Source organism: Prionailurus viverrinus, chromosome D3 (assembly GCF_022837055.1).
Source record: "Prionailurus viverrinus isolate Anna chromosome D3, UM_Priviv_1.0, whole genome shotgun sequence".
Lineage (NCBI taxonomy): Eukaryota > Metazoa > Chordata > Mammalia > Carnivora > Felidae > Prionailurus > Prionailurus viverrinus.
In genome coordinates this window covers 55,531,150-55,555,979 of record NC_062572.1, presented here as the reverse complement: position 1 = coordinate 55,555,979, position 24,830 = coordinate 55,531,150, and the positions used below count along the sequence as shown (strand labels likewise).

Below are 24,830 nucleotides of genomic sequence, written 5' to 3'. Positions count from 1 at the left end.
ATAAGTAAATATCACTTAGCATCCAATGACTGTCTAGTTTTGCCAGTAAAAAATGGTGCCAAAAAAAGGTGAAAAGGCAACTTCAGTATTCATAGTTTTTCCCTACCTGTCTCTCTCTTTAGATCCACACTGTTACAATTCTCCATTTTTCCCCAGAAATGAAGATTTCAGAACTTTCTCAAGACAGTTCTAGGTGCCTTTCCATGGCAAATGCCACCCAACTTGGGCTCATCTCCTAAGACCATGGGCTGCACTTTAATTTCTTTTGTGTGTCATAAGCTATTGACTTTGTATAATTGTCACTGCTAGGCTCAACTGCCCTAGTATTTCTCAGATTTGACACACACAACCTTGTGTGAATGTACACAGACACACACCATGATATGGCCATGGAAGGAATGTATAGCAAATCCTTCTGAATCCTTGCAGTGAAATTTCCTTTGAAGTCAAATAAGTGCAATAGCATAATAACACAAGAGCAAATGCAGTGAAGGATGGTCTGCAAGAAACAAAAGTATTGTTGGCTGTTCTGATAATCCTACCAACTGCTTCTGGAACTAGCAGGTGACTGCAAATGTTGGGAGAGACTTAATTAGAGCAGAGACCATTACTGCCGATTGTCTAAGGAGAGAGTGCTGCAGAGGGAATCTGAGTTGGGCCACAGGACAGCTGCCTAAAAAGACAGCACAGATAATGGTCCATCCCTTTTATTTGTTCCCACATTCCCCAAACACGTTTCCTCAATTTGGAAATTGATCTAATTTTAATAATCAGTTTTTATAAAATACTCTAACAAAAATAAAAATAATGTCACCGGCGTCTAGTCCAAGTTCTGGCACATGGGAAGAGCTCAATAAATATTTCTTGAATCGATGTTCCTTTTTCTGACAATGACTTTGGCTGCTGTGACAACTTGGAAAATGCATTTTTAGCCTTATGATTTAGCTTAAGCCTCTCTTTCTCCCTGAAGTTTTAGTCATTTCCTCCCTGGAACTTCTATTGCTCTTCTCCAAGAGCACCGTGTGTCCTGTTTCCCTGTTTGTATGTTCTCTTACACTGTGAGATCTGGAATACAGGAATGGCGTCCCAGAATTTAGCACAGTAACTGCTAGTTCTTTAATACATGTTTTTGAATCAAATCAACGAAAAAATAGTTGATAGACAAGTGATCTTGATATCTCATGGGTTTTAATGCGAACCACTAGTGCTCACTTTACAATATTGAGTTTATGTGATCTACACCAAAAACACTCTTCTTTGTAAATCCTCATCATACAGACCACACCCATTCCCTTCCTCCTGCCCTCAGTAATTTGGGACAAGGGGGCCATCATCTAAAAGACTTCAAATTATTTGACAATCATATTTGCTACCCTATTGTCATACTGTCCAAAGTAATTAGTTGTGGCTCCCTTGATTTTTATCAAAGGTCTTATATTCACAGCTTGAAATAATATGTGGTGCTCTGCTACTTTAATTCATTTAAAGAGTTAACTAATTTTTTAGTGAGACTTTTTAGGTGTAGAATGAAAAATGCAATTTCTCACTCCCCCCCCCCAAAGATAAGATCAGGAAACCATTGCATTGGCTCATAGGAAGGGGTAAACATCAAGGCACACACATGTTTCATCAACCTGTCCCTGAAAACACGACACTTTATAAAACAGAAAAAAAAAACCCACAAAACTATTGGAAGAGATTGCAACTTTTATTCCCAAAGATATTTTTATTTTCCAAAAGGAGAAAATCAAACTACATTTAATTTCTAACTAACATGCCAGGAAGTATCCAAAATTGAATAGTTGATATGGTAAAACACAGTCATAATTTAGGAACAAATTAGTGAAAATATTCTAATTAAAATAAAAATAAGGCTTTGAAAGTCAGTTTTGCTTAAATAGATAATAGAAGTCTTATTTTAAGCTGGTTGTTAGTGTGTCCCCAGAGCTCAGAACTAAAACCGTAAATCAACAAGGATTTATTGAAAACCTTTGACCTTGGCACAATTAAATCTATGATAGCTCCTAAAGAAATATGTCACAGTTTTTGAGGAACTTACAAACCTTCTTTGTGTAAAACATAAGTATTGCTTATAGGGTGACATCTCTTCTAAAAGTCATCTAAGGCACCTCTTCCTCTCTCTCTTCCCTTTCTTCCTTCAACCCCTCTCTCCTCCACATCTTCTGGGACTCACATTTTTCACATCCACCAAAGAAGTAAATTTCACCATCTCCTTTAGTTAGCATCCATTCATTCATGCTGCTAACATTTATTGATTAACCAGCGTTTCTAATTAATGTATTAGGTATAAAAGCTATAGCAATGCCTGGGTACTATGTATTGGGCATAAAGCTATAACGATGACACAGTCTGGCCTCAAGTTGCTCACAGATCCTTTAGTGGTAACAAAGAAAAGACAGGCAATTTTAATATACTGTGTCATGACTTGTCGAGTGTACAATAAAGGCATGCGTTTAGCACTATCGTTGCAAGGTACGGGAAGTAACAAAGCAATGCTCACTGTCAGGAAAACTCTTACCTGAGCTATAATTTTGAACTGTAAGACAGAAAACAGCCTCTCTTGGTTTCTGCACAACTTCCAAAACCTAATACACATGTACTTTCTTCAGAAAAAAAAAGTATATATAAATATAAATAACTCACTCCAATAATTTTGTTTCCTATGGGACTATGGGATCCTGGCTCAGGGTGTGCAGAACAAGTTGGGGATGAGGGAGAAAGTGTTGGTAACCTTTGGGTTAATTCAGAGCATCGACCAACTCACCACTGAACTCAGACCATGTAGACTTCTTACGGGGCTTAATTTTCCAGATTAGTTGTCCACAGTGATCAAGTGTTCCCCAAATTCACAAACTACTGTTGGTAGTTTACAGAAATAGAACAGTCCGAATACGACATAAAAAAAAGTAATAGAGCCTTTTCTGTGGATTATTTATTCAATAGTATCTATCAAACACCTGCTTCATCCAAGATGTTTTATTATGTATCTGTCTCTGTCACCAGGGAGTCATTGGCCAAGTTGCTAAGTCTTCACAGAGGGTAGGATTAAACTAATAAGATTTTAAATTATTTATGTTTCCCAATTACATTTATGATAAAGTTGAAGAAATTGTTTTTAAAAATTCCTATATGATCCTATGGCAAGGAAGGAATACTCATTCAATATTATTAAAGTGGGGCATCTTTCTTTTATGTTGTATTTGTTTTCAACAGCATGTAATTGCTATTTGAGTTTGCTTCAAGGAATAAATATTTTACAAATATATATTCTAGCAACATCATCCTTCCAGAATATCATTTATTTTGCCAGTCTAGATAGCTCCATAGAAAAGAACACATCAAAAACACAAATCACATAATTATAAGTAACATAAATTCTGATATCATGAAATGGAAAACTCAACAGAAAAAATAATATATGAAAAACAGATTTTAAATTTATGAAAAGATGTTCAACCTCTAGCATAATGAAATATGTACACATTTACATTTTAACTTGGTATCAATTGTTCACCTACCATATTGGCAAAGATACAAATGTAAAAAGGGGTACAGTGTAACAATATCCAACAAAATCTAAAATGCAGCCATAATTTGGCCCAGAAATTTCCATGGAAGAAAATCAGTCCTACAGATGAACTCCTGTGTATGCATGCTGTGTACCTACAAGGACATAGCAGGGCACCATTGGAGCAAAACCCTTCAATACATGTCCCTTCTCTCTATCCCTAGCACTGCTTTCCAATCAGGTGTCTGTCATCTCTCACCCCGATGACAGACAGGGTGCCCTACCCAGTCTCCTTCTTTCCCCTCTTTCACTCCCATATCTACAGGAGCCAGAGTAATGTTTATAAACATACACCAGATTATGCCATTCAGCTGCTTAAACCGCCCCCACCCCCCAATGCCTTTCCATCATGCTAAGAATGAAATCCACACCACTTACCTTGGCCTATGAAGACCTATCTACCCAGCCTCTGCCTGCCTTCTGACTCCATCCCATAACCTCAGAGTTCCAGACACAGAGGCTTCCGTGGGCCTCTCAGGCACATCCAGCTCATTTGTGCTTCGGGGTCTCTGTATGGACTCCTGGCCCTTGTTTTATAGTGGCGCCTCCCTGTCACCTTTCGTACTCTATCTTAAATGCCATTCCCCAGCCACCCCGGGTGGAACAATAACCAGGCACTCCTTCTGTAACACATCATCCCATTTTCTTTCTCCTGATGTCATCTATTTTCATTTGGCCGTGTTCCTGTTCATTATGTATTTGTTTACATACTTCTTTCCCCTGTAATGTAAGCTCTATGCGAGCTTAGTTCCCTGCTGCATTATCAGCAACCAGAAAAGTGTCTGCACATAATGAGTGTTGAATAAATGCTTGGTGAATGAATTAAGAATGGAATACATTATAGGATCCCCATCAAACGGAACACTGTGCGGCCATTAAAAAAAAAAAAAAGAATGCAGTGGTGGACAACCCAAGTATTCTCTTCAGAGGGGGCCTGCATCCTTGCACCTGGCCTGCCCTTGGTCTCCCACCTAGACCTCATCTTGGTCTATCTGTTAAGAGATCCACACTACTCTGTTTTCCCACATATATGTCAAAGCAACATCTATCTCTTCCAGTAGAAAGTAGGTATCATTCTCAACCACAGATTTTCATGAACATCCAAAGAAGAGATAGCATACAGCTAAACCAAGTTTATAGGATTGCTAAATAAATAGCTACTGAATGCCTCTCTGATCTGGTCTTCTTGTGTTCTGGAATCATTCCACGCTCATGCTTCAAGGCCTTTGTGTTTATTATTCCTGCACCTTTACCCTGCATGGTTTCCTAGCTCTCCTCAGGCAGTTTGAGATGAGTCAAAAGTCTCCTCACAAAGGCCTTCCTTAACCACTATCACCATCCCCCCACCCTGTCACTCTCTCTCTTCTGACCCTGCGTTACTTGTCTTCATTGCACCTATCATTTGAAACAAAAGTGTCTGTTTATTTGTGTACTTGTTCACTACGTGCTTCCCCTGACTAGCATGTTCCTTGATGCTGTTTTCTGCTACGACCACCCCAGCAGGTAGGACATTGCCTGGCATAGAGTTGCAGCTGGACAAATATTTGATTGGCGGAGAGGGAGTAAGTGAATGCATTCTTGAGTGCAAAAAGAAGGGTACTAAACAGTATGTCCATTGTATGCTGCAGCCATTTGTATTAAAGGAAATGACTCCTATCTGTATAAACTCTCTGAAAGGAAAATCCAAGAACATCGTAACGGTGATAGTCTCTCTGGTAGGAACTGAAAACCGGAAGCACAGGCATAGGAGGAAAACTTACTGGTCCTGCATATCTTTACTTTTTATAAGATTGTATTTTTACCATGGCCATTAATTTTTTTTTTACCTAAGAAGTATGTCATAGTTGACAGTTTTGCAAGTCTATATATTTGAGGCCAACAGAAAACCAAGGCCCCCATAAATGTTACAGCAAAATGATAAGCATTCAGTGACTATTTATTTAGCAATCCTTTAAACTTGGCTTAGCCATATGCAATCTCTTCTTTGGATGTTCATGAACATCTGTGGCTGAGAATGATACCTATACTTTCTGCTGGAAGAGATATATATTGCTTTGACATATATGTGAGAAAACGGAGTAGTGTGGATCTCTTAACAGAATAAGACCTTCATAAATACAAGCCCCCTACGTGTTTTGCATGTCAGGAAAAGGGCCTGTGTGCCCAAGATACTTTGAATCGGCTTACAGGGTTAAACTATGACCTCATTGTTTTTTAAAAAAATAAAAGCTCTCTGCCAGTAGACTCTACCAATCCTTAACTGGCTAACTTGTTCAGTGTTTTCCTGGCTTTATCAAACAACGATATCTTATTTTAAGAAAACCAACTATTTGAATATCTGGATTTATAAAAAGAAAATTTTGTAGGAGTATCCACTTGGTCTCATTAAGGGTTCCTTCCAATATGAAAATAATAAACTTTTAAGACATGATTCAATGCAAAAAATTATGCAGAAATTTCAGGAACACCATCATTGAACACACAGGTACTCAGTAATTACTTGCTGGTTGGATGAACATACCTATTGAAAATCAGTAGAGTGAAATGGACAAGAACGTGGGTTGGGATCCAGTTATCCCTGTGTTTGGATTCTCTCCGTGCTGTTCATTAGCTGAGTATGACCTTCAACAAGTGACTTAACCTCTCAAGGCCTCAGTATTTTTCATAAAGTGAATGAGTAATGCCTCCCTTGGAGTTAGTTTTATTAAATCAAAGATATCAGTAAATAAAATATTGGTACATTTTATCAGGCATTATATTTTATCATGCATTATAATATCAGATATTATTTCATTTACCTAATTTCTGCTTGCCTGAGTGGACACAAGGGAATGGCAAAAACAAAACACAAGTGTTATATTTTGGAGATACAATATAGGTAACTATACATGAATATCATAACATATTTCATTTCTTTATCTATATCTATAGCACCTGAACCATGCCTTGGCACATGGTAAATGTTTGGTAAATGGTGGTTAGTATTATGAAAGGTAACACGAAATACTCTGAGGGTTTGACTCTCCATTTTCATATCCACGAAGACCAACTCTGTACATAACACTCCAGGACATTTTATTGCACTGGTACAGGGAAGGGTAAAAGAATCTGTGTAACTGAGATTTTTTTTTTATGGCCTTAAAATTATGGGGAAACAATTAACAGGTACATAAGTAAATTGTGACAGCTTGTAACAATTGCTAACATCTACTGTGTGGGTGATGGTTAATCATTCTGCAGAGTAAATACTGTGACTTAATATCCTCTCCAAGTTAATTTTATAGTACTACCTGCTTCCTACTTTCTTAATTAAAAATACTAAATGTAAATGTTTTATTTAACTCCCCAGACTAGAATAGACTATCACGTGTTTGGAGCGGGAAAGGGGAAAATGATACAAATTGCTTCCAATTTAGAGACTAAATGAACGTGTCCCTTCAGGTGACCAAAGGTTTCTTCTTTTTCAGTTTTCTGACTTTTTTTCCTTCCTTTTCCTTCTGGCATTTCAAGTTTGTTTAATAAAGTTTAGAATTCTCACAAAGGGCCTTATAAACACGTGTTATGAGATTTTAAATTTGATTTGAAAGTGCCTCTCTCCTACTCCCTCTGAGTAAAGTGACCTTTTTAAATGGAGGGAAGTGGGTTTAGATGACAGTCATGATAAATGCGGTCATGTTCACTCAATAAAATAAGGCCCAGTGCATTTGAGGATAAATCAGTGAAATGTACAGCCCCACCTGTCTGTCTCCATCATTCATTTCCACTGTCACTTTCACAGTGGCTGATGGATCACAGTTGCTGTAAAATTAGACAGCCTTTAATCTCATTTCATCCTGATTAGCTTCTCTTTACCCTTTCCCTCTAACTCACTGACTGACACGCTAAAAACTCGCACTGGGCTGTATATGAACATGAGTACAAACTTCTCCTCCAATTCCTGCTTGTGAGGGCGAGGCTGGTGTCCACCTCTCGAGAAATCTGGAAAGGGTCATGCATGTATCCCTTGTTGTTTAAAAGGTAATCAAATACGTGCAGTACCAGCGCCATTTTAAACAGATGTTTGCTCATGCTTCCTGCCCTATTTATTTTGCTTTCCTTCACGTTTAATCCGAAGTCAAATGAGGTCTTTTACGAAACTCAAACATTGATTTAATATAGATTTTTTCTAATAAATTTGGAACGTTTCACATTCAGAATAATTTCAAAGAGTTATTTGTGTGTATTTATAGCCTCGATTCACGGTAATAATTTAGAAAAGACAATAATTCAGGAACGAGAATACTAAAATACGCAGCCAAGAAATACAGCATACAAGGTTTAAAAACAAGAGTAAAAAATGAGGATGCCTTCAACAGCCTTTATATTAGGACTGCAAAGACCTTCTCTCTTATTTTGAAGGCTCCAATAGTTAGTTTAGTGTAATAGTTTCATTTGTTTGCATAAAGCATAACAATAGGGGTAATCAAATGAGAAAGAGGCTTAAGAATAAATCATGTATTATTTCCTTCACTTAATTTCTGCTTGCCTGAATGGGAGCAAATAAATGGCAAGAACAAAACACAAGTGTTGTTATATTTTCAGAGATTGTGCTTCATTACCAAGCAGGACTTCTGGTTGAACAGATGATAATGCAGTTTTTCATTTTGATAAGGTTTGGGGCTTGAACTGACCAAAAATTTAAATATTGAAAGAGTGGCAGTCATAAAGTCATTGGTTATAGTCGATGGCCCTATTCCTATCCTCAGGTCCCATGTGAATAGACACATGCAGATGATAACCCATGCTGTGAGTTTACACTGCCCAGCTGACATGATGGTGAACTGGAGTGGCACCAGGCTGTTCACAATATACACAATATACATCATATATGAGCAGCATAGTTTTGTATTTGCTATTCTGGAACCAGCATCATAATCCAAACAATGATGTTTAGCTTAAAAAAAAAAAAAAGGTGTTCAAAATGTATTTGATGTTAGTTGGTCAGTGAACTCAACATATATTCTGCCCCAGTAGATTCTGAGAAACTATATGGTATCTCTGCAGAGCTATGTGGTTAAAAGCATTTTCCAAAGAGATAACTGAGGGTTGAGGGGCAAAAGGGCATCCCCAAGATGACTCCCTACGTCAATGACCTAATTAATAGACCACACAAATCCATAGCACATCCAATTTCTACATTGTCCCAGAAATCAGGGGTTTCCATACCAAGGCCTCTAGCATTAGAAATATAAGTTTAAAAACAATGAATACGCACAGTAAAAAATAAATAACTCATAAAATAGCCCAAACACCTAAAATCCTTTAGTAAGAAGCTTAAATGATCTGATTCGCTCTTTCCGAAGCTGTGTTATAGATTTCGAAGCTGTGCCTGTCCCTTGTTAATTTTATTTACATATGTTAGCCAGCATAAGTGCATTCTGAGAAAAAGAAAAGATGATGAACACAAAATGAAATGAGAGATATATATCATCCCAAATAAGTTGGGTCTAGGATAGGCTCTGTCTCTTTCGGCATTGGCAAAAGAGCACAGAGGAAGAGCTGGCCCTGACTCATATTGATTTCCCACTGCACTGGTTTCTTAAGTGCTCTGTTGATCCGTGTCAAGCAATAAGTTCTCTGCCTGAACATGCACATCACCTCTCCATTTGTCCTCACCTAGATTTAAGGTGCCCATATGATGAGCCGAACAAGGACATCATTTTTCCTACTGGGTGTCACTGGGTCCAAACCACTGCATGTGATGTGATAACTAATTCTGCTCGAGTTTACATTTGCCATATGATATTACAATAGCAGCCACCAACACTGCACAGCACATGGGGTGACAGGGCTGTCCTATTCATACTGTGTGTGTCTCCCAAAAGAAAATGTAAATGAGAACAAACAAACACAGAGCAACCGGGGCTTTGGTGGGTTTCTCAGTAACACCCCCCTCCTGACACCAACCACACTGGGGCAGGGCGAAGGGCGAGACCAGGGGAACGGATGGATATTTGTGATGTTCCTGACAGTTTTTATCTTCGTCACAGAAGAGCTCCTAAGCAGATAGATAGAAAATGTGTGATTGTGCTGCTAATGACATTGTACAGGAAATTAAGCGTATACATTTGGAGAAGGCATTAAATCAGCAGGACCTTAATTTAAAAACTTAAAACTGTATGGAAATTCAGCTTGCTCATTGCTGTGGAATAGAAAGCTACCAAGCACCCTGAGTCTGTTTATGGAAAGATTGCCAGCAAACCAAGTTTGGGCAGAGCATCTTAACGGCTCCAAGCGCGTGCAGGGTTATTTCTTCCAAGAAGTAACCCCCAGCCCTGACCATTTGGGACTATCAGTCATTGCTTTAGAATTCGATCCCCATCATCAGGCAGGTGAGGACAACTTAAGACTCGAAAGCCGCAAGACAGGTTGTTCTTGACTAATTTGTGGAATAACATTATGTAAAATTAATCAAAAGGGGCTGGGTTTGAAATTGCTGTGAACACACGGCTGAACCACTGGAGACCGGCGGGTGTCCCCTCTGCGGCTGCTGCTGTCTTCTTCCTTCCGACTTACTCTCACATTTGACACCCTTTGGTGGAAGCAAATAACTAGTGAGCCAAGGTCTCAAGTCCTAAGGTGGAGAATTTCATGCGTCTTTTCTTTTCTCCCCCCCTCCATTCCAGTTATGCCGTACAACAGTGCCCACCACTGCGTTGTGGAGGTAGAAAACTTCTTGTTTGTGCTGGGTGGAGAGGACCAATGGAACCCCAATGGTAACTATTGAACTGCTCAATAGTAGGTGCGCAACGAGCATGTGCGTCGTGGAAGGCACTGGTGGCAGCCTGTTTTGTGATTACTGTGGGAAATGCACTTCTGTGCGCAGGGACACACGAAGCAGTCGGTAAATTGGGCTGACGATTGGAGGGAGGGTCAACCGTTGAGCTGGCAGAGGACGCGCGCAGTGGAGCATTCGCTCATGGACCGTCTGGGGATTTGGCTTTGCAGTGACGCCCCGGCCCCTCTCCTTATCCGTCCCCTGAGGAACGTCACAAACATAAGCACAGACTCCCCAGAGGCAGGTAGCAAGCTGCAGCTATTAAGAATTCTCACCACCTTCTCCACCACTTTCCTCCCGTTTTATCAGTGTAATAACGCAGTTTCAGTAGATAAGCGTCATGTGCAGTCCGAACTGAAGTGAACTTCACAGCTCAAGTTCTCTTGCAGCATTTCTTACTTGAGACCCATTCTAGTTGGGGCTCCTTTCGAAGACTATCCACCATCCTCCCTGTGGATGTGGTTACTTGATAAATTCCTCGCAAAGAGAAATTGAACACGTTTAGCACCACTCCCAAGCCAGCCCAGGGAGAACACCGTGCCTTGCCGAATGCGCAAAATTATCAAGATATTTTTGGAACTCCTGCACGTGAAGGAGGGGTTGCAGTTGTAGCCTTCTGTGTAACAGAGATTATTATGACTGAGAAACCGTAAAACAGCTTGCAGGTACACATTTTTACTTTAAAACCCCAGAACATCCAAGTGAAATTACATATACTGCATATATTTTATTGTGAATGCTCTCTTTCAGCATCTGCACCAAGGCAAATTATAGAAAATTGTTACATCTGTTCACTCTAGAAAATCTTAAAGGAAAACAACCCAGCCACCCTCCAAGAACATTTCTTTGAAGAGAGCAGGACGTTCTTTCCCAAAACCTGCAGCTTTATTGGTTCCTATCCAAAGAGGACAGTTCCTGGGCTTTGTGAGACACAGGTTTAGAACAGGAGCAAAAATGATATTTAATATCTCTCCTCTAACTTACCTTTGCAATGACAGGCTTGATGCATTCCCCGCCCCGAAAACACCACTGGCATATATACAATCCACTGTAACTCCCCATTACTATTTCACCTGTTCTCCCTCCAACGTAATTTGAACTGAATAGAGTCTTTGTAAGTCAACAGTGCACAGCCATCAGGTTTATCTAAGCAAAGTATCTACAGAACATTCTTTTTGAAGGCCAGATTAAAACGAACACATGACAAGAGAAGGCTGCAAAGTCCTCTTTCTGGTGACAATGTTCTCTCTTAGCCTATCTCCCTTCCCAGATCCTGTAGGTCTCTTTTAAAATGCCAGTCTTGGGGCGCCTGGGTGGCGCAGTCGGTTAAGCGTCCGACTTCAGCCAGGTCACGATCTCGCGGTCCGGGAGTTCGAGCCCCGCGTCGGGCTCTGGGCTGATGGCTCAGAGCCTGGAGCCTGTTTCCGATTCTGTGTCTCCCTCTCTCTCTGCCCCTCCCCCGGTCAAGCTCTGTCTCTCTCTGTCCCAAAAATAAATAAACGTTGAAAAAAAAAATTAAAAAAAAATAAAATAAAATGCCAGTCTTGGGTGCCTGTGTGGCTCAGTGGGTTAAGCATCTGATTTTGGCTCAGGTCACGATCTCACGGTTCGTGAGTTCGAGTCCCACATCGAAGCCCTGCTTCGGGTGAACACGAGCCCCACTTTGAGGGAGCCCCACTTCTCTCTCTTTCTCTGCCCCTCACGCACTTGCTCCCTCTCTCTCTCTGTCTCTCAAAAAATAAAAATAAAGTAAAATAAAATAATGAAATGAAATGAAATGAAATGAAATGAAATGAAATTAAAAGGTACCAGTCTTGGTGCGACCATTTAGTTTTCACAAAACACTATGAACTTCCCACTCCTCTAAGACAGATTTTTTCAGCAACACAGAAAACCTGCTCCCCGGGTTATGCTCTCTCTTCCTCAAAATAACCTATAACTGCTTACTGTTCAACTTTCTATCAAACATAGCTGAGAGGTTGGGTGGGGTGATAAGGAATAGCACCATGGACATATTCCTTCCTCTAGGCTGGAGAGTCCAGGTGTTATCTCTGAACTAATTCAGAGTCCCACAAAACTGTGCCATTGGACTTCACTGACTTGCCTCCCCCCACGCCTGAGATGAACAGGAATTCATTTTAAAGGCCTCAGTGAATATGCTGTGACAAAATACTGTAGAAAACACAGCATCGCATTTACTGCAGGGACATCTGTCACTCACCACTCGGCGTGTCCCATGTGGAGACCCATGTGACAAATTCTTGCCAGACCACAATACTGAGTCACTGTGTGCTTTTGAAAATTACCACTAATGGATTTGTATGGTTTACCGTGTCCCTCCTCTTTTGCTTTAGCCACTAGGAGACTCAGAATTGAATTTTAGTAAAACTTTCATTACTGTATTTTAATTTTATGTTTACTCTCAATATGGGCCTAGCAGCTAACTCTGTGTCTGTAAGACCCCCTTTTAGAGCTGTGGGAGTCCTACCTGCAAAGTTGAGTCATTCTGTCCCTGCTATGTGTGGCATGTGAAGTCACTTGTATAGAGCTGGGCAAATGCTGATGAACCACTGATGTGGCTCCCCTAAACAGAGGAGAATTGGTCACATCAGGAGGCAAGCAGGCAAGTCTTCCCGTCAGTCATTCAGTCATTGGCGGGGGCCTTCCCCTCACGTCAGGGAGGAGGGCAGGCAGGGACATGGCCTGTACAGCTGAGAGCGATTCTCCAGAGAGGGAACGGCAGTGACCATGAGCAACCTGGACGACAACCGTCTGGTCAACCATAGCCAACTCTTTTTCTTTTTCTTTTTTTTCTTTTTAAACCATTAGCAGTAGTATTTGTTGGGTACTAATTATTTCCCAGAAATTTGCTAAACACTCCCCTGCACCATTTTACCGAATCTCACAACCATCCCAAGAGGTCTGTTCCATGATTGTTCTAGTGTTACTATGAGGAGTCTAAGCCTGAAGAGGGCAAATAACTGGCCAGCATATACAGTTTGAACGAAGATGGGCTGATTCCAGTGTAGGTCTGACTCCAGAGCCATATTGCATGACAATTCCCCCTCACGCAAACATACGGATTTTGTTTGATATTAAATAACAATCATGTTTTTGCCTTTGATATTTTGAAATAAAGTCAGTATTGTATCACAGTGGAAAGGGCCCTTATTCTCAAAGAATCTTCATCACTTCTGATTTAGAGAACCACAAAGGGGCTCAAGCACCTCAAAAAAATGGGATTTTCATACTATAATACATTTTGCAATTAAAAAGTAAGCAGTTAATACCAAAATTTATAAAGAATAACAATCCGATGATAATATATAACATGCTTTAATTTCATTGCTACCAGGGAGGAAAAATTAAAAATCCATGAATTCAAATATTCTGGATATGTCAGTTCCAAAGATGAAATCTTAGGTTAAACTTTAGTTCTTACAAAAATGGTGCCTGAGATGCTTGTCTTTGAATGAAATTCAAAATTGTTAAATTTAACCCATGCTCATAAAACACGTATGTACTCATAAAATACAAATATAATTTCATTTATCTATTGTCTTGATTACAAGACAATTTGAAATCATAAAACATATTAGTTACTAGAAGTTTAAGCAGGATACATACGTTTTTAAGTTTATTTATTCTGAGAGGGGTGGGTAGGGACAGAGAGGCGAAGAGAGAGAGAATCCCAAGCAGGCTCTACACTATCAGTGCAGAGTTCAAAATCACGAACTGTGATATCATGACCTGAGCCGAAGTCAAGAGTCTGACACTTAACTGACTGAGCCACCCAGGTGCTCCCATTTTTTTTTCTACTCAGCTAGAGATATTAACTCCTATTAACTCCCTTCACATCATTAGTGATAGGAATGCATTATAATATTTTAATACATATGCATCTATCCTCTCACTGCCCCAGCTTACAGAAAACCAATTTACATTTGTCACTTACTGATGATTGGCTCCCAAAAACACTGCCTGTAGGGAACTTCCTTCCCTCCCCCCTCCTTCTTTTTCCCCCATGTCTGAAAACTGCCACCCATGCTCCATTTTACCTATCACCTAAGGAGTAGTCAACAAACCTGTCTGGTGACAGGGCATCACCACAAAAAAGAGAAGAATTGGGGGAAGAATTAGGAAAAAGTAGAAAAGATGAGAAGGAACTAAAGGAGTGAAGTAACCAAAAATTCTTAAGCTGCTGGTAGAGTCCAATAGAAGCCATAAGAAGGAACAAGTAATTTCTTTTGAGCTCACCTTCCTCACTCTACCACATTCATTTCTTCTGAGGTTCATTACCCCTCACCACATCCTTTGCCATCTCCAGAATGCCTTCCTTCTTTTTCTGTCCCCAGTCCTCCATCCTTACCTCTCCTTCACACCAATGACTCTGCCCCTGGAAATTCTTCATCCACATCCACATCCATATCACACCAGTCCTTGCTTAGCCTTTTCTCTGAGTGAAGGCCACTACCAATACAACCAAAGCACAATTGCTAATTTCTGCCACCACTGCTCAGCATGTGAAGGCACTCTGCCCCATTGCTAAAAGGAGGCAGATGTCTTCCTCTAAGTGGAAATTCTAAACCAAACTTCAAAAAGAAACATTCTTATATATGGCGGGTATGCTCTACATTCCTATTAACAGCATTTATCTTCAGATTCTTTTGGAACCTTGAAACCTACTAAGAATATTTTTTTCTAGAATAAAGTGATTACAAATTCTGCAAAAACTCCCTTATAAACCAACTCTAGACATAATTCTTCCTTGAGCTGGAGCCTCTCTTTGTGGAATCCAAATTTTGGGGGTCATTCACTCTTAACTCTTTCTGTACACCTCCAAATCAAACTTAATTTACCATCCAATCACACTATCCAGACTCTCACAAGATCCTTAGAACTCATAATATCACGTCCATAAAATCCTCAGAATCCTTCAACTCTCCTCTTAATGATCACTTCCATTCTTTTCTAATCAAAACCTGGCTATCTTCTGAGAATACTCTTTTCCCAGCCACCCTCTCTAATGGGGACTGCATGGCTCCACCACCTGAGCCCAGAACCTCTTATTATTGGAGGCAGGTAGCTTTTCTACTGTCTCTTTATTGTCACTCCCATAACCTTAAAATCCATCACTGTAAAGAATATCTTCAGGGTTTTTTTTTTTTTTTACTTTCTGCCCTCTCATGTGGCAGCTAGCCACAGTTATCCTGGAAATGACACCTCCTTCACTCTACCCTACTACTTTTTCACTGTCCATCATCCTCTGATGTCCTTACCTCCCTCCTTACTGGGTTTATAGTCTAGTGCCCATTCCTATGATCACCTTAGCACGTATACCTGCAGTCCTTGAATCCACCTCTCCTTTCATTATACTCTCCTGGTAAAGCCCTGGCCCTGGTTAAACCCAACTCCCTTCCACCTCTTCCCTCTCCTGAGCAACTAAATGTGGATGTAGAAAACCACAGAGCCACACTGGCTACTAATGAACCATGCTCACTACTGGCCAACTCCACCAAACTTCCCTGGTCAATATACTCTTCCACCCTCCAAGTTAACTCTCTCACACTTTCTCTCTCTTCAAATGCCTCTTTCTCCAAAACCTCTCTCTGCACTCTCAGCTGATGGCCTTGCCTCTTAATTCAAAGAAAATAGAAGCAATCAGAAGATAAAATCTTCATCTTGCTACTACCAAATCTGTTCACTTACCACCATTGCTACCCATGTATTTTATCTTCCCTCCTATTTTTGTTTCTGCTCCAACCTAAGGCCTATTTCTCATTCCCTCTTGCCTTGTCCCTCAAGGACTTTCCAGTATTTCTGGACTTAAAAATACAATCAAACTACCAAAAAAACCTACTTTTGATGCTGCATCCTCCAGCTATAATCTACTCCTTCTCGTGGCAAAATCCTAAGAAGCATTGCCTTCCTCTTGCATCTGTTTTCTTAGATCTTAGTCAATCTTGTCAAGACTACCCTCAGCGTCCATGTTGCCAAATACTATGGTCAATTTTCAGTTGTTCGCTCCTCTTTTTGAAGTACTATTTGACATGGCTTCCAAAATATCATACTTTTCGCTCCTGTCTCTGACAATTCCTTTCCTTTGCTGGTTTTTCTTCTTGTACTCCAGGGCTCTTTCTCAGGACTCTTATTTTCCATGCCCATACCCTCTGTCTAAAGGGTTTTATTTTGTTCTACGATTTTAAATAATATCTCTAGACTAATGACTCCAAAATTTGCATCTGCAGCCTCATTGAGCCAGTGGCCTACCATATACTTCTACTTTGAGACCCTATAGGTCTCTCAAGGTTAAGTCCACAACGGAACTAATGGTTTCTCTTCCTAATCCTCAAACTCCTCTTGCCTGGTCTTCTGTACTTCAGCAAATTTCATGACCTTCCATCTAGTTACTCAGGCTCAACATCTGGCAGCCATCCTTAATTGCTTACTTTTTCTCATACCAATATTCAGTCTATCTGAAAATTTTATCGGCACTGCCCATACAATAGATCCCAACATATCTTAATGCCTCCACCTTCATTCAAGCCTCCATCAGCTCTTGCCTTGACTTTTTTTTTTAATTTTTTTTTAACGTTTATTTATTTTTGAGACAGAGAGAGAGCATGAACGGGGGAGGGTCAGAGAGAGAGGGAGACACAGAATCCGAAACGGGCTCCAGGCTCTGAGCAGTCAGCACAGAGCCTGACGCGGGGCTCGAACTCACGGACCTCGAGATCATGACCTGAGCCGAAATCGGCTGCTCAACCAGCTGAGCCACCCAGGCACCCCTTGCCTTGACTTTTATAATGGCCTCCTGATAGCTCCCTTGCTTTCAGAGTGGCCCCTTTACAGTCTGTTCTTCACACAATAGCCAGAGTGATCTTTGTAAGAGATAAATTAGGCCATGTTTTTTATTTGCTCAAAACCCTCCAGCGACTTCCTGCTATTCTTATAACAGAAGACACAATCCTGCACCAGTCCACAAGGCACACTGTATTCTGGTCCTTGATATGCTTCTGACTTCTGTCTAAGTCACCCCAGTATTCTTGCTGGATTTGAACTCATGGCCAACCCCTGGGACTTTCTACTCACCAAGCCCACTATGTGAGAGGCTCATTCTGCAGAAAACATCTGTAGGCAGGTAACCACTCTATTTAAACTAGCCTGCCCCCTATCAATCCTTGCTTTATAACATTCGTCTCTACTTGAAAATATATATTTCTTTATTCATTTACAAGAACAGGGACTTTTCCTTTTTTGTTCACCAATATATTCTCAGAACCTAGAGCACATAAGACATACAATAAATGCTCAAAATATATTTATGCAATTAATAATTGTGTTGGATAGACACAAGCATGTACACACACACACACACACACACACACTCCTATCTGTTTATTCCTGTGGTGAAGTTTAGTACCTGTATTTCAATGTTTAGTTTTACATATATGAACAAAAACATTTTCAGAGTTAAAACTTCAAGTGTTATAGATGATTGTCATCTCGGGTGCTACACAGAAAATGGAATACAGTCTTTCACTTCCATTTCTTGCTTTGGTGTCAATCTATATGTAAAATAGGATTCATTTTAATACCTTAAAGGCACTGCTGTGCTTCCTGGGCACAACAGAGGGGAAAAGCTGGTTCACCAGCTCTGAGGACTCATGTTTCCCACTTCAGCACATGTACCTGCAACCATGCTTCCCCCAAATACACACACACAGAACTTACGTGACGTGAATGGACTAAAACTGATTTCCTAATGCAAACTCTCACTGAAGTGATTGCTGTTATTTCCATGGGGAGAGAGCTGACTCAACCACTGCTAGGTTCTTGGATCATTTAAAAAAAAAAAAGGCTCTAACCACAGATATTACACAAGTTAGTCTCTAGAACAGGGGTGCCTGGGTGGCTCAGTCAGTTAAGTGTCCAACTTCGGCTCAGGTCATGATCTCACGGTTCATGGGTTCGAGCCCCACATCAGGCTCTGTGCTGACTGCTCAGAGCCGGGAGCCTGCTTCTGATTCTGTGTCTCCCTTTCTCTCTGCCCCTCCCCTGCTCATGCTCTGTCTCTCAAAAATAAATAAATGTGAAAAAAAAAACTTTTTAAAAAGTCTCTGGAACTGATTATGTACAGACAATAAGTTCCTATTTTTAAAACACAAAAATACCAAAATTCAGAAAATTTCCCCCTAACTTTGTGGTAAAACTGGTTTGGTAAACATACTTGCTTTTATCATAATGGCTGATTTAGTTTTGTTCTGACTCAGTCCAAAAAATGAAAGAAAGAGAAGATGGAGTGGAAAAGAAGAAAAAGGAAAAATATTTGAGGTGGCACATTTATTCTACTGACTTACTGCTTCTCAGACTGGGCTAACTAGTCGCCCTACTTAATTCATGTGTGTGTTAAACCTGAAAACAGACACATCTTACAAACACTATTAGATGTGCAAAACAACAAAGGAAACTAAGTTTTAAATGTCTCACATATATTTTTGCAGGAAAACACAGTACAAATTTTGTCAGTCGATATGATCCTCGATTTAATAGCTGGATACAACTTCCACCCATGCAAGAAAGGTAAGTGTTTGTTTCTTATGTCTGAAACATTTGTGGCTACTTTACAGGAAGCATAGATGCTGAATGGTTTCCTATCACAAATTATGCTAAATGGAGCCAAGGAAAGACATACGAGTCAAAATACAAAATTGGGCCTGGCCCATTTGGAATAACTCCTTTGTTAACTCAATGGGGAAAACTAATCAAGTAAATCAATTATTGGTCCTAATGTAGGAAGAGGAAAAAATGTATGATTGTCTTCCATTATTACATTACTTTGGTTTGTTGGCGAGTGGAGCTAAAATCTCACTGCCTATCCCACTTTTCTTGGTGATAATATATTTAAATCCTATAATTGGAAAAAAAAACCCCACCATTCTTACAATGGTATGCATTTTGATGCAGAAATTTCAGTCTTAAATTTTCAAGTCTCACTAACTCAAATCTTGTACATTTGCCCTCTCAACTATCCTCCCATTATACATTCAAGAACAGGTCATTTGTTAGCTTTAAAAAAAAAAAAGAGTTTTGCAAAGTATCATCTCAGTTTTTTACATATTTGGTGTTCATCTCACCCCAGTCTCCTAGCGGCCAAGGGACGAGTGACTACTAACTATATTTATACATATTTTGCCTCTCCTGGTTGTTACCTACATAAGGCCACACCTTAATAGGCATATGCAAATTCTCAGGCTAAATTCTGAGCCCTTGATTCTTTTCAAATAATACTTCAGCATCCTCTTGAGCAAAGTATCCGATATAATTACAATAAGCTGCAACCTATTGCTTCTTCTCAACTGAAGTATTTAAGAAATAACTTTCTTTCCTGTTTCCCTCACGACTCGTCACCTTAACATCTCGTTTATAAACATTCAATTAGATTGAATTACATCACTAAGATCCAATCAGTTCCTTCATAAATTCCAAGTTAAAAGGAAGTTTTCGGATAATATCATTTATTCAAAAACGTGCATTCCTACAGCAGGACAGTATGAATCTACGGTATGAGAAAACTCCCTATCTAACCCTCTCTTCTCTATAAATATATTAAAACCCTCTTTCGGGAGACTAAAAGCTACACGCTGGAAACGATGAGGCACAATGTAAGAACCACAGACACTTTTGAGAATGTGCAGCTCCAACGTACCTGAAGAAATGATTCTAAGTCAGTTAATATCCAGACAAAGTTCTCAGTCCTCCTCTTGTGCATACGTGCCTGCATAAAAGCCGCCTGATGTCCTCTCCGCTGCACCTTGTTTCTCTCCCTTTGGGGTTATTTCCTGGTTGCTCTTATTGTGGCTGCATCACCCTACCCTTTAATCAAAACCATTCCAAAAAGTTTTCTTTAAGAAACATATTTTAAAAATGAATATCAATAATCTATTGGAAATGTCAGCATCTCATCACCGCGGTCCCCTTTGCGGGGGGGCTGCACACCACGATAATTAACCTTCACGCCTTCCGTTTGGGAGGCATAACTCACGTCGCGGTCAATTATCTCACTCTAGAGCCCCTAAGGATGAGAAGTATTGCTGCAAAACCTAATTAGTAATTTTTTTAAATGTGTATTGTTTACTTGATATTCTATAATGACTTCCTCTGAGGCACTATGGCCTATCATGGCAGGGTCCTACTTAGACAATTTTTAGCAGCTCATTGACCTGATAAAAAGACCTGCCATGGTCTGTCGGCGCCCGGCAGCCACCGTTGACAGGATGGACTGTTTAACGTTTCTTTCTAAGTCATTATGGTATATCATGTCAGGTCCCTAGTAAAAGAAGTTTTTTTTTAGATTTAGAACAATCAACTCGATAGACCAAATAAAGAGCTCCTTACAGAGCTGAGTGGGAAAAGGCAGATCTCACAAATGCCCAGTCAATCTTCTAGCTCCCTATCTCCTATGGGTTGGTTGACCCTGGCAACAATCCATAACCTAAAATGAAATTTTTCTGTCATTGCCAAGCCTCCATTCTAAGTAGCAAATACAGTCAGTTACCATCATGGCTTAATTGGTGAGCACACAAAGAAGAAGAAAAAAAGAAAAAATATATATATGAGACACCCTTCAGATCTGAAGTTTCTTGAAACACTTAATTGAATTAATTGTACATTGTATAGATCATGAATCAGGCTCACCAGAAGTTCCCCCACCTCCCTCCTTCCATTCTTGGTACCAAACTGCTGAGAAGTTACCAAACCGAGAATAATAGAAGCCTGTTGAAAACCACCTCTGGGATAACCCACTTTTCGAGCCGGCTGGACAGATTCTTAGGATATCTCACCTAATCAGAGCTTCTAAAGGAGTACTATAATCAAAGCGCAGACTATCCCCCAGTTCAGCAGGGAAATGGGCACACTGCTTCTAGGCTTACTCAACCAACTCATGAAATGCATCCCTACTATCTGTGAAATGATTACAGGAAAATACACGCTTAAATGTAATGCTACTGAGTTGTTGTGGTCTCAGATGTAGGATTTGATTCTTCAGGAAAAAGAAGAGAGTAAAAATTAAAACTAAGATCAATAGAAATGCTTTGGTAACTTTACATTTTTCTTCAATAAAAATAAACATTGTAGGTGTGATTCATCTGGAGCTCTTACCCCTAGCTAGTCTAGAAAAAAAAAAGAAAAGAAAAAGAAAAAGCAGTTTGGAAAGCACGGACAGCAAAGCTTATATTTCACAGAGTAAGACAAAAGCTAGAAGCAATACGTAAAAAATGTTTCCAAATTTTAATGGTTACTACAAGCCTTAAGAAACAATGTGAGACAATATTCTGTCTGAAAAAATCTTTTGTTGTTTTTAACATGATGGTGAAAGTCAAGATTTCAAGCTGAGATAAGGTTATAGTAATTCAATCTCATGCTCTAGGATATAAACTGACCATCCAAAGGGTCAGAAAGAACCAGGAAAGACCTGTACAATATGCAGTGTTCACATTGTGTTTGTGGAAGTTGACTACCAGCAACTGGTAGTCTTTTTTAACTTCTCACAATACGTTGACTATTATTGCCTCTGGCATTGGGGGAGGAGGGGCTGGAGGAGGGTGAGATGAACAATTTGCAATACAAATAGTGTAATCCCATTTAAAAATTTTCAGTAATCTTGAACTTACTTTCCAAAAAAAAAAAAAACCAAAACACCCAAATAGCCTAATTATGTGTGCTCTTCATGTGGGGAGGAGGGGCAGGGAGCACTCCCAAGAGAGACCTGGTATGGTAAAATTTTAGCCTGGAGCAAATGTTCACAGTTGCTGACAGACCATTAACTATCCAGTGTTCCTATAATGTATCTCATGAATTCTCACTTTGGACATGCAAGGGAATAAGTCATAGGCTCAGAATCTTCACTATTGGAATTTCTACATAAAAATGCAGTTTTAGTCAGGAAGCGGAACCTACTGATTTTTTTTTTTTTCCATTTAGATCCTAACAGTGACACTGTGTGGATAAAGCTAGGAGTACACACGAAGCATCAAATTAAGAAAATCTTGGCTAGAAAGACAGCAAGTTCTGACAGGCTCACTCAGTGTCAGTAAGGAAGGAAGGAACCAGGATAGAAAAAAGTGAGAAAACTGAAATTTAGACTAGATGAAAGGAGTGCACACTACTACAAGGAGATTTTGCTCTTATTCTCCATTATCTACACTTATTTGGTGGAGGGTTTTCATACTTGTCATGACTAGCAGGCATTTTCTCTTGTAGACCAGTATCTAGCGCATAGAAGAACTGAACACTTTACCGCCCGCATAGTCCAAATTATTTAAAGATGGCCCATTAGTAGGATTGGTAAATTAATTATTTCAGAGGCTCTAAGACTTGTTATAGAATCATCATATGGAAGAGGGATGGTGTCGAAGGCGCAAAGAAATACGATACTTTCGTCTATTTTTATAGAATGTCAGGCTTTTCAATGACACATTTTAACTGAGAAGGTAAAAGCACTATTAAGACAACCTTGACCTATCTTATTCAATGAGAAAGCAATTGAAATCTGGTTAGAGAAATAGAAGGAAGCAATGGACATCTGTAGGCACTTAATTTTGCAACTGTTTTTAATCTGATTTTATATTTAAATGGGTTTTACTTCTCTGTAACAGGAAATCTCAAAATTTTTAGATTAATCTGATTAAAAAGCTTCTTCCTAATACCTTTCTCCAAACATATTCTCCAAACAATGCATACGTGCAAGACCTATATATGCAACATTTTATTACAATTTTATTACAATTTCAGAGCTTCATGAACCCCTCAGAAGACCCAGGTTAACCAGACTCACTCTATGAAATCTGCCACACCTCCTCTTTATTTTCCTTCCTCCTTTCCTCCTTCCTCTTTTTCCATCATTGCCGTTCTTCATTGTCCTTCTGAATTTTCCACAGCACATATTTCTTTCAAAAGCATCAGGAAAATACAGGGAAAAATACAAACAGAGCCAAAATTTTGCTCTAAAATTATCCATGATTTTCAGGACTATTAAAAAAAATAAAAACCATATGATCCACCAATCCCACTTCTGTTTTATATCCAAAAAAAATGAAATCAATATCTTGAAGAGGTATCTGCACTCTTATGTTCATTGCACCATTATTCACAAAAGCCAAGATATAGAAACAACCTAAGTGTCTGTCATCAGATGAATAGATAAAGAAAAGGGGGCATATCTTTACAATGGAGTATTATTTAGCCATGACAAAAGGGAATCCTGCCATTTGTGACCACATGGATGAAATTAAGGGTCGTTTTGCAAAGTGAAATAAACTAAACAGAGAAAGAGAAACACAGTTACTTATATGTAGAATCTGGAAAAAAAAAAAAAAAGAAAAAAGTCAAACTTAAAGAAACAATGGATGGTGGTTGCTAGGGGCCAGGAGGATGAGAGAAATGAGGAGAGGTTGGTCAAAAGGTATAAATTTTCAATTATAAGATGCAGAAGTTCTGTGTATCTAATATATAACATAGTGACTATAGTTAATATTGTAGCGTATACTTGAAATTTGCTAAGAGAGTAGAAAACCAAAAAAAAACAAAAACAAAAACAAAAACAAAAAACAAAAAAACAAAAAAAACAAAAAAACTAACTATGTGAGGTGATACATGTGTTAATTAACTTGATTGTGGGAATCCTTCCACAATGTATCTATATATCAAATTATTGCATTGTGACTTTAAATATATTACAACTTTATTTGCCAATTATGCCTCAAAAAAGCTAGAAAAAAATAAAACTGAATACATCAACATCTATAACATATACCATACCTACTGGTAATAAATCACCTACACAAACATTAAGAAATTTCACTGTCATTTAAAATATGGCTAGGCAAAGTTTATATGCAAACATCTTGATGGCTGATTTTTAATAACATTTTTACCCGGGTCATGGTAACTGATGGTTCTGACACATGAACAAAAACTGGACACTATGACAGCACTTTACATATGCATTTGCAAATAACCCTGTAAAAAAAGGTACCATTAGCATCCCCTTGTTACAAATGAGCAACCTGAGGCTGAGAGGGGTTAACTAATGTGTCAAAGGTCACACATCCAATAAATCACGTAGCCATGCAATCTGTTCCAGAGACCAAACTGTTAATCAAGACGCCGTCTCCTGCTTCCTAGAGGTTTTGGCACTTTGTAAACACAACCTGGAAAATCTGATAAAAATCTTTAGGACTCTTGATCTTGCTACTGACATTGCCCAAGAGTCTTGGCCCTTATTTTTATGAAGACCATACATTTATCAAACATAAATTATATCCTCTGAGGGGCCTGGCACTTAACAATCGTACTTATTCATATCTTATCCTTATAAAGTGTATTATTCCAGTAGCATCAATGAGAAAAAAAGAAGCAAAG

At 39.3% G+C, this 24,830-nt stretch overlaps 1 protein-coding gene across 1 annotated transcript in view; it reads left to right on the top strand.

Moving 5' to 3' along the window:
• Window positions 1-24,830, top strand: part of KLHL14 (kelch like family member 14) — a 100,778-nt gene that overhangs the window by 64,949 nt on the left and 10,999 nt on the right. Inside the window, exons 3-4 of the mRNA XM_047828721.1 lie at window positions 10,255-10,344; window positions 18,911-18,989. Of these exons, the coding sequence (XP_047684677.1) occupies window positions 10,255-10,344; window positions 18,911-18,989 (169 nt within the window). The remainder of the gene's footprint in view (window positions 1-10,254; window positions 10,345-18,910; window positions 18,990-24,830) is intronic.